The 11,339-nt window shown below is 43.5% G+C and overlaps 1 protein-coding gene across 1 annotated transcript in view; it reads right to left on the bottom strand.

The window, feature by feature from the left end:
• Positions 1–201: 201 nt before the first annotated feature.
• Akain1 (A-kinase anchor inhibitor 1) overlaps positions 202–11,339 on the bottom strand; it is a 46,369-nt gene continuing 35,231 nt past the window's right edge. The window contains exon 2 of the mRNA NM_001399423.1: positions 202–2,357. Within this exon, the coding sequence (NP_001386352.1) occupies positions 2,164–2,357 (194 nt within the window). The 3' untranslated portion in view covers positions 202–2,163. The remainder of the gene's footprint in view (positions 2,358–11,339) is intronic.

Genomic DNA, 11,339 nt, shown 5'->3' with positions numbered 1-11,339 from the left:
TCAGCCAGATCTCCTTATCTTTGCTTGTCATTTCTTAGTACACTTCGTTTCCATAGACAAAGCCACCCGGAGTCACAGTAAAGTAACAATGAAGACTTACCTCTCCTGGCCATGGTAGGAAAGTGTTTGAAGAAAAACACTGGGAAAGCCTTGGGTGTCATATGCATGTAAGAGACACAAATAACACGCCGAACAAGAGTGTGTAGAAAAACTGCTTTATATTGGATACATATTTCAAAGCTGGATATAGTTTATTTATAAATAGTATTTAGATACAGAAATTAATAGTATTTCCCAGACCCCCAGCTTATTAATATATACACACCAGAGAAGAAAGATAACATATTCATGTTTCTGCCATTTGACAGAGAAACAAGGTTGGTTATAAATAGATGTCTCCACAGAGACACAGTGGCAGGTCACCTGCAAACTACAAGCGCTGGGTTTGTTTTTCAATTGTGGGCACTTCTGAATACTTTCTGCAAGTGCGCTGATTTTCACTCACTGCCCAGGCTACTCAACTGTGTCAGCCCTATGATTTTAGGTTCATCCCCTAACTGCCATGAGTTCTGGTTTTAAAAGATTGGTAAATAAGCACCCCTTTCCCCTCATGAATTCTCTCTCTAGATTAATTTGTTCCACCTATGCATCATCAAATATAGTCTAATATAGTAAAAAAAAAAAAAGAATAGTTTTACCCATCTAACGTTATCTGTAGTATCCCATGTCACACATAGCATGGAATATTGGAATCCTGGAGGTGTCTGAACACTAACCACATTTTGTATGGTAGCAATACTTTGCACTTAGAATACATGTCAGTGTAGACACTGATACTCTGTAGACCAGAAGTTTGTATCCAAGGCTAAATTCTTCTGCTGTCCCAAGGAGCACCAAACCTAGTGGCCTTTGTGAAGCATGGTAAACAGACTCTAAAGGATATCTCCAGAGAGACATCTATTGTCCACTCAGGAGCAGGAGGAAGTTTTGGGGTTGAATGGAGATGGCTATGTTGATACACATGCACATACATCTCTCCAAATGCCATCAGCCTGCAGTCACTTCACTCTTACTTCTGCTTACATGCCTCAGAGAATTAAAAACAAAACAGTTTCCCATGTGTTCGTGGTCCTTAGCCATAACCTTATTGTTTTTATAATGGTCATGCTCATTTCTCTCATGGAAGAAGGAAAATCCCTATCAGTAAGGGGCCAGTGAAAATGCAGGGCTAGGTGATGAAGCAGTGGTCACAAGGTCCAGATTCCCTGCCAATGATGCTGTTCTCTCCACCCTCAGGGGTAGGTAAATCCAGCATGAGAAACAGCTTTGGGGCTAAGAGTATATGCACAGAGTATGGCTGCCCAAGATGGCTGCCCAAAACGGCTGCCCAAGATGGCTGCCAAAGAACTGAATCATCAGCAAGTCAAGCGTACAGACTCAGTCATCTCATTTAATCTCCAGCTAAGAAAGGATTTCTGTACTGGCCCCACCAGATCTCTGCACGGAAGGTAAACACCAACTGCAAACAACTCAGAGAACAAAGATTAAAAAGACTGAGCTCTCACACAGCATAAACACCTCTCTCTCCCTCTCTCCCTCTCTCCCTCTCTCCCTTGGAGTTCTATAAACATAAGCTGTAGCACAGGGCTGGGCTCAAAACCTGCTCTGCTCAATTTCACCTTGAACCTATACTTTAATCATAATGCCCTGCAAGCCTGTATTTAAACAGGGCTAAAACTCTATCCCGTCATCTCGCTAGTGTGTCTTTTAATGCTTATGAAGAACAGAACTGCACTCAGTAACTCCAAGGGGAATAAAGGCGGCCGGTTGAATTATACATAGATAGAATGTATACATAAACAAGATGTAGAATTCTTTTTTTTTTAAGAATTTGGAAAACAGATTTGTTACAAAATGACTTTCATACTTTCATGAGTGCCATGTTTGGCTCAGCTGCTTCCAGAGGTGTGACAAAGACATGAAGAGTCCCTAACGCAGCTTTGCAAACCGCAGCTTGTCGGAAAGGCTAGCATGAACTCATCCTACTGACAGGCATCCATGACACGTTGCTTTGCTTTTTGGCAACATTTTGGCAACACGTCCTATACTAACAGGAAAGGCAGAAACCAAGCATATGACAAGAACCAGAGCCAGCAGCACCCGTTACTTCTTTTCATGTTTCTTGGTCAGCTCTCGCACTCCCAGCTCGCCCCGGGCCCTGCAGTCACCGGATCTGCCTTCCCTCCGAAGGCTCTCCTGGGAGACTTGCCGCACAGCTTGTAGGATGGCATTCTGAACAATCTGCTTGCTGGCATTCTGCAGTTTCACCTCCTCCAGCTCGTTCCGGGGCTTGTCACCTTAAAGCCAAAGACAAGAAAAGGAGGAGAGAAGAGAAATTAATTCCAGGAACTGTGACTCAGGAGGGGTTGTGAGCAAAGTAGAAAGTGCTGCTGTGGGGAGACCTCAGAGCACAAGGCACTACTGCCTCCTCCATGCTGTGCCCTGCAATGCACCCTAGTTAATGTTCTAACCATCCTCAATCCCTAACCACTAGAGATGTTCACAGGGCAGCCATAACCATCGAAGTTGTCTGGAACTTCTGTTAGGAAGGGACATAGCCACACCCCAACCATTTAGCCTAAAAACATACAGGCAACATGAAGTAGACTCAGTAGGAGAAAGAGATATGTTATATAACACACAAGAACATGCACGCGCGCGCGCACACACACACACACACACATATGTATATATGAAACAATAATTATCAAAGGGGAAGAGATTGTGAAGTTGAGAGCAATGCTGGAGGGAAATAAAAGGATGGGAATGATGTCAATATAGCACTCGTGTAAGAAATTCTCAAGAAAAGATTTAATTAAGAAAAAGAAGAAGAAGAAATGTGAGACAGTAAATCATGTCAGGAAGTTTGGTGAGTAGAGCAAGTTGAGGCCCTGGAAACTAACACCTGAGATGGTAGACGCCTCCCTGCTCCCTGCCAAATTTCTGGTCTGGAATACGTGCCATACTTCCCACATCAGGAAATGTGACCTGTGGTCTTGTAGGCCCAGAACAGACTTCTCATGCCAATGAGGTACCTGGAGGCCCTGAGGGCTTATCCAATAAGGTCCTGTTCCCAGACATTTCTCCCTGCAAAAGGTATTTAATCCGGGGTCCACCCTGAGAAGTTGATATGATACACATCCATTTTATACGATGAACAACCAAGAAACAGTTTGGAACTGTCTCTTTCATAGAGAACCACTGTGGGGAGCATGGAGCAGGCCTTTGCTGCCTAGTCTCCTACAGAAGGCCTATCTGCATCCCGGAGACAACTGCTGCTACCTTTGTCAGTGTGCTAAGCCGGAGCTCTTCAGCATGAGGGCCTCCAAAGGTCCCAACCTTGTTGTGGGCCCATGGACCCCTGATACTTCATTCCTGACTTCTCTGTGCAGTTTTCTAGTAGTGACTAGATGCCTGGAAGTTAGGGAATACCAACTTCAGAACTTCAGACTGTGTCTTCCCACCAGAGAAGAGTTCTCTGGAGTGGTGTCCAGGCACTTCCCTAAAGGCACTGTCAAGCTCCCTGTGTTTTGCCTCCCCAACAGCTGTGCCCAGCAAAGGGGCAAAATGTGGACCCACAAAGAAATATACTCCAGGGGACTGTTATTAGGAAAGTTTTTATTATTGTGGTTGTTGTTTCCTTTTTAAAGATTTCAATATAATTATATTTAGATTTCCCCCTTCCTGTTCCTCCGTGCAAATCCTCCCAGTGGGGCCAGTACAGATATTTCTCTCCGCAAATTCATGGCCTCTTCATTCATTGATTGTCATTACGTAGATATATGTAACCTGCTCAGTCTGTATTATGTTGGTTGTATGTATGTTTCTGATAATATCAGAAGCTATACTGAGAAAAACCTCACCCACATGAGTGTCTAAACATGAGTGAGCAAGGTCAACAATACATGTGCTAGGGTGGGAGACTTAAAGCTCAGGAGATTCAACCCTATGCAAAGAACTACAGCAGCTAAGAAATGCTAAGAGGGGGAGAAAAAGTCTTGCCCATGGTTGAGCATACCAATTGGCTATCCAACATCAAATGGTAGGCCCTGAAAACATGTTTTAAGAGATGGTGGGACTTTCTTCAAATCCTCCTGTGCCATATAGCCATGAATCTTGTACAATTCATTTGACCTTTTGGGGCTCACTTACACATCTGTAAAATGACAGGCAGCACCTAGTACAGAGGATTTCTATGGAACAAAGTGATACGACGTCTGTTCAGAACCCTGTGTGGATCCTGGTATAAGGCAAGCATCTGGTGAATGCCAATCAAACTGAAACATAAGACTGCTCCAGGGTTGAGGTATATCGTAGGGTCCCTATTGTTGTGAAGAAACTCCATGGCATGGCAACTCTTACAAAGGGAAACATTTAATTGAGGTTGGCTTACAGTTCAAAGGTTTAGTCCCTTATCATCTGTCAGGAGCCATCTAGGAGAGGCTGAGGCTAGTGGGTGACTTCAATGGAGGTGGCTCATCAGATTTTGCTTGGCTTAGGATGAGTGAGCTCTGAGAGACAAGGTCCAAAATGACTTCACCCCAGAATTGCTTCTGCAGTTGACATGCCTTTTCCTGTCACTATTACATCTCCTAAGGATTCCTGGGCATCAGCCCACCCTATTGAGCAAATTTCCTACAGATCAACATAAAGATGAACTTTCATGAATTAATACTGTTTGGATGAACTGATGATTTTACAGAATTCCTGGTTTGATTCAAACAATTGTAGGAAGAATGTTTTAAGAGATAATTTTATTGTTTGCTAGTAAGATGTAATAAAGTTAGAATCAAGATAGAATCAAGAACAGAATGTAACCACTCCTCGAAGAATAGTAAGTAAAGGCTGCATAATAAGGAATACAGTGAGTTTTCATAAATTACATTAAAAAGAGAAGTAGAATTGAGACAAATTTGTGATCTAATTCATTCTAGGTCAGATCCAAGGAGGAAGCAACATGTGTGCACTGTGATAAAGCAAGGCCATGTGAAACTGTGTTTTAAACTTATAATGAGCTGATAAAATGAAACACTGCTATGAACTTAACAATTAGCATCATTCTGTGACCCTCCTTCTGTGTAACATTTTATCTATGAGATAACTTTCTAAAGAACTTGTGTTTAAGAAGATATAAAAAGGCCAAGAAAAGAAATAAGATGGTGGCATCTGGGGCTCTGCCCATTCAACACACCTAATGCATATGTACGGCTTGGGGGACTCTGCCCAGTCCACTAAATGTATATATGTATATGTGTTTGTGCGCATATATATATATATATATATATATATATTTTTTAGGTGCTGAGCCCAGTGTGGCCCTGGTGGGGACAGAGTGACATGGCTGTGCCCTGGGATAAGGCCCCGATATGAACCTCCACGAGTGTTAATGTCTGTTGTAGGCATAAGGCTTGTTTGTATAATAATGTACATATTTCACATTCCTTGGAGGAATGTCCTCTCTGTTAACATTAATGACTCCATGACAAGTCCAGTAGGTGTATATGTGGCTAAAGTCTCAGCAAAATGGAGAATGGACCATCAGGATAGCCATTAAGGCTGTGGGAAAGAACTCTAAATACATGAGTTTGAAAGTATATAATTTCTCAACTATGCAAAATATAAGGATGCAATATGAATTATGAGGGGCTTCGTTAATATAAAGGAACAAAGGCAGCCACACTATAAGCCATCTTGTCAGAAAGATACAAAGGCAGGCAGATTCCTGAGTTCAACTTCAGCCTAGGACAGAGCTGGGTTAGACCCAGGTGTGGTAGAAATGGTAATTTCAGGGCAGGGTCCCACCCAACTAACTTATTGGCTGTGCTAAATAAAGGCAGATAGATCTCTGAATTCTTTCGAAATGTTAAGAAAAACAAAGTATGTTTGCTGTCTCCTATGAATCAAAGGGCTGGGGTCATAGGATGCTGATTCATAGGATAATCTAAAGGAAACATGGAATAAATGACTGAATTGATATGTAAATAAAAAACTGGGCTTCTTGTCTACATGAGATGAACCAGCAAACAGTGATACCATTTTTTTTCTTTAGAATTTTCTCTAGTGAGAGCTGAGAATACAGATCCTCAAGAATTTTTTTCTAACAGGATTTCTGACTAGGTCAGAAGACACAATAATTTTTTAAAAACAGCTTTTCTGACTTTGGTCAGAAAAGCCATGAGCTATCCAGGTAGAATTTTTATTAGCAGAAAGAGCTGTCTCAACCAGAAACTGTTTAGAATAGCAAGAAAACACTCTTTGGAGAGGAGAGGAGAGGAGAGAGAGAGAGAGAGAGAGAGAGAGAGAGAGAGAGAGAGAGAGAATATGCAAGCTGCAAGCTGTCTGGAATGCCATCCAGGCTGCAACTTGGACCCACAATTTGCTGCTCCCAGACACACATTCTCTCAGAACCTCTCTAGGTATTTGTGTATATATGTAAGTATGCATGAAAACTTGTGGAGTTGATGAGACAAGTGGTCAGGTCTGACCAGAACATATATGTCTGCATGTGTCTGTCTATGTGTGTGCTCAAATTCTCCCTTTCTTTTTTCTCTCTGGTTCACAAAGAGTTAACAAGTCAGAACCTCTTTTGCCTGGCCTTTGAGGGGTGCCTGGTTGGCTAGCCAGAGAAAAGAGCCCTAGCAGTAAATCCTTTATTTAATACCCCACAGGGTGCTAACTGCCTGAGCCAGTAGTTTCAGGTCTCAGAATATCTTTAAGAAAGATAAATATTGAGGGAGAGACATCATGAAGGCAGAGGTCAATGATCCTCACCATGCATATGAATATTCCTTAAGGGTTGGATTTCTATAGGTCAATTTATCTTATCTAGGTGGACGGATTATATCTTTATCAATTGGTTGTGAGTTTATTGTGTGGATGTACTGAATTGAGAATTCAACATATAAATCTGACAAAAATAAAAAATTAAAAAGAAAGATAAATATTAGACAATAAGCAACATTTTAGCTCTCGCAAAATTTAGTTTTGCCCCTGAAAATCACCAACGCTGCCCCCATTGATGCTTTCCTGAGAGAACTGGTGCTCAGGCAGGTTACCAGCAATCACCATGGTGGGTAGCATGGTAGCATGCAGGAAGACATGATGCTGAAGAGATAGCTCTGGGTTGTACATTGGGATTTGCAGGCATCAGAAGACTGAGACACACTGGCCAGACATGAGCTTTTAAGACCTCAAAGCCCACCCCCAGTGACACACTTCTTGCAACAAGGCCACACCCACTTCAACGAGGCCATACCTCCTAATAATGCCACTCCCTATGACCAAGCATTCAAACAAGTGAGTCTATGGGGGTCATGCCTATTCAAATCATCACAAAGGGTATTTGTGCTCTCCCATGTCTCAATACACACAGACCCCAGTGTGTCTGTGGTTTGTGTCTCCTGGTTGACTGAGGACTTTCTTCCCTGTGTGTTATTATCCCTCTGTTCTTACAATATGACCTTCACTTGCCTGAAGGGAACTAACGGTTAAGCAGCATCCCGACTGAACCTGGAAAGAGACAAAAGAAGTAACAGAGAGCAAGAAATTTCCTTTTGAAGATTGTGAAAGAAGCAAGGTGTGGTAATACATCCTTGTAATCCTTTACATGGGAAGTAAAGGCAAAAGGGTCGGGACATTGAAGCCATCCTCAGCAATGCAGTGAATGAGAGGGAGAGGGAGAGGGAGAGGGAGAGGGAGAGGGAGAGGGAGAGGGAGGGGGAGGGGGAGAGGGAGAGGGAGAGGGTAGTCTAAGTTGAGCAGTGGCCTAATTTAAGTAAAATTATCATTTCTTCATTCAACCCAATATATTATACAAATATAAATGGGTTAAGAAGTCAAAATTAACGTGAGCCAGACTCTGACTAGACCCTTGAATGACCAGAAGGTCGGTTCGACCAAAACTCACTGTGAACTAATCCTTCACTGTCCTCGATAACAAATTGCCCTGGGTCATGAATATCTCCTTGCAGAGGACATGAGCTACAAAGCCATTTGCAAGGAAGACACAAGGAAGAGGGAGAAACCACCAGGGGCAGTCAGCAGACAACTAAAGACAAAGAAACCCATGTACAAAAGTCAGTCTCATGCTTGTGATTCAGGCATTTGGGTACCTCCTACCCCTTCCCCCTAAGTTATATGGGAAGGGACAGGGCTGTGACTCTGATGTCATGGCTATCACAGATGACTTATTACCTGAACCTCATGGTTCCAGTCCTGGCTTGTCTGGGTTTCCTCTGCGGAGACAGTCAGCTCCTCCTCTGCTTCTACCAGCTAATACCTCTCTCATCCGTCTTACTTCCCCCCAATTCCATGGTACTTTTGTCTCTGGTTATCTGAGACTTGTCTTGTTGCATGATTGTACAGGCTTCTCACAGGTATTCCAGCTGAGAGACCACCTGACCTTTGTCACATCCTAAGGTGAAATCCTTTGGAGAGAGTCTGTTAGACACAGGACACCACCGCCACCCTTAAAAAGCTGCCCCACCATTCATCAAGCTAGCCATGTCTTTTGTCAACCATCACTGAACATCTATCACTCATTGCTCCCCATCCATCATTCCTAGGGAGGTCAAGTCTACCAGTAAGAAGACAGCTCCTTGAGAGATGAAACCTCTCGGACCTTGCAATGTGGGCAGATCATATGTTCTGTGCCCAGCGTGGTTCTGATGGCTGAGCCAAGGGTTCATTTGCAGGAACAGAGCGTTGGAGAAACTCCTGGTGAAGACCCATGCTTTCCCATGAGCATAGTGTGAAGCTATACAAGCCAACAGAAGGTAGGGGCAGCCACAGAAAGGCTTGCAGCATTGCGGTTTACTGAAAGGCATTTGACGCACTTCAATGTAACGAATCACTTACACATTTTGGATGGCCTGCTGCCTGGTTTTCAATGACGCAAATGCCCTCTAGCCTAACCAGCATTTTCAGTGCCACTTTCCTATTCCACAAAAGATGACAAACCAATTTAATTAGCTTTAAAATCTAAGCACCTAATGCAAAGTCAAGAATGAGATATAAGCTAAATTTGTCTTCAGTGTTTTCCTGTGGAGAATTGTTAGTCTCTTCTCTGCCCAAGTTCTCAGACTGTTTTACTTTCCAGCGATCACCCAGCCTTGTCTGTTAATGTGCCACCTTCCAGAAGCCAAAAGGAGCCCTGCCGCTCCCTGCTATCCCTGACAGTCCATCTCACCCAACCTGGTGAAAGGTTCCTAAGGAATTTAATTGTCATGTGGCTAATGGTTTGGTGCTTAGACTAGACTGGAGACTGCCCAGGAGGCCCAGATAATTGGATTACATGTTTTGCCCCTCACCTAGCCAGGATCATGTCAGGCAGACCAGCTATGGACTGGCACCGGGGGAGATTGTAATCCTGTGGTCCGGGAACTGGCACTTGGCATTTCTCCCATCGTATGTGGTCAAATGTTCCAGATCCTGAGATGTAAAATGCTGTTTGCCATCCCAGAATGTGCCTTACTAACAGGGAAATTGAGATACGGTGAGGTCCCAGTAATTTTGCTGTCTGATACTACTTATTGAACACACACACACACACACACACACACACACACACACACACACACACACACACACACGAGAGCTGTGCATTTAACAGACTTGCTGGCCTGAACCACCAGCCCTTCGAGCCCTTCTAACCCAGCTTTTGCCTCTTTCTTTACATTGTCTATTTATTTTTTTGTCCCCAACCCCCCAACCCTGTGACCCTATCCAGAACCCTCATACAGCTGGTCTTGCTCAGCTAATAATTAGTTTTAATTCTTTATGTATCACTGTCAAAAATTATGCTTCTGACAACTATAAGAAGATACAAATTTGCATCAGTTCTTAACTTCTGAACCCTAAATGCCATAACCTCTGTTAACTTAAGCCTATTATATCCTACTCTAGAGGATATAGGTAAGGGTCACTGTTGACATTCTGTCTAGAGGCAGAATCCGGGTGGTAACTTTACCTGCATCACACTGAGAGAGAGGCAGAGGCTCTGTCAGCAGCAGCAGCACCTCTAGTTTCATCACTCTCTGGTGGGTCACCAAACCTGCCAGAGGTGTTTTTACCAGAACACAAGACTGGTTGCCACCTGTCCCCCAATGGGCTCTCTAATACATCATGCTGTCAGTGGCAACCAGCCAGGCATTCTATATCTTTCCTTCTGATCATTTGACATTATAAGGACAGTGTTGTCATTCATCAACGACCAGCCTATGAGGCACAGAGAAGGAGAACTAATTCAGGTCCCTTTAATAATGTAACGAGAATCATTTCTCAGCTCTATGCATACAGGAATTTTCCATGAAGGACCAGCCATTAGGTCTCACCTATCCGTGCCAGTTGTTAATGAAGAAGTGCTGGCCGCCCTGTCTTGGAGCTGAAAGAAAGGTGACATTACAAACGCTGGTTTTCCATCTTGTGCCAACCTCACCAATCTACACTTTCCCCCCCACAGGCCATAACCAAATGCAAAGGAGCACTTTAGAGTCTCCAGAAACAGTTTTAACAATACAGCATCACCAGCAAGTGAAGGACACTTCTGATCATATTTAAGCTGTACCCTGTTATAACAACACCCAGCCACCCCCAGCAAGCCAGGTTTGGGGCAGCGGGAAGACTCTGCCTTTGGTGGGCAGCAATATCACTTCAGGACCTGTCTACTCTCACGAACTGTATGGAGTTCTTTATTAACATTCCTACAGAAAAAATGAAAATGATCAAATAGATTTTTAAATTATTGCACCTTTGATGGTTTCATACACACATTTCATTCATCCTGGTTATATATCCTCCTCCAATCCATGCAGGGTCCTCTCCTCTCATCAAGTCTCTGCCTTTACTTTGTGTCTTTTCTTTTGTTGTTTCATTTTTTTTTTACTTTGTTACCAACTGGGTTTAACCAGAGCCCCCATGTGCAGGCATGAGTATGGAGCTCACCCGCAAGGTGGGTCACTCACCAATAGTTACAACACTGGAGACAGTGAATTAGTTTCTCTCTCCCGGTAGCCTAGAATACTACTGGTTTTCCCGAGTGTGGCAGGGCCCCAGGAGCCCCTCTCCCGTCTATGCCTGAATGTTTAGATGCTCAGTCTGATAACCACAATGATAGTTACAGGTCACCTCTGTGCATGGCATCACCGAGTGGAGCCCTGCAGGCTGAAGCATCTGTTTGTGTGTGCATTCTTCCACAAAATAATTACACAGTACTTTCTGCGGAATGCACACTGCTTAGGGATTAGAGGTCAAAATATCGAACAGAACAGTCACGAGTCCTG

The sequence above is a fragment of the Rattus norvegicus genome, chromosome 9, assembly GCF_021556685.1.
Source record: "Rattus norvegicus strain SHRSP/BbbUtx chromosome 9, alternate assembly SHRSP_T2T, whole genome shotgun sequence".
NCBI classification, from domain to species: domain Eukaryota; kingdom Metazoa; phylum Chordata; class Mammalia; order Rodentia; family Muridae; genus Rattus; species Rattus norvegicus.
The sequence above is the reverse complement of the archived record's forward strand: the minus strand, read 5'-3'. Positions and strand labels throughout refer to the sequence as shown.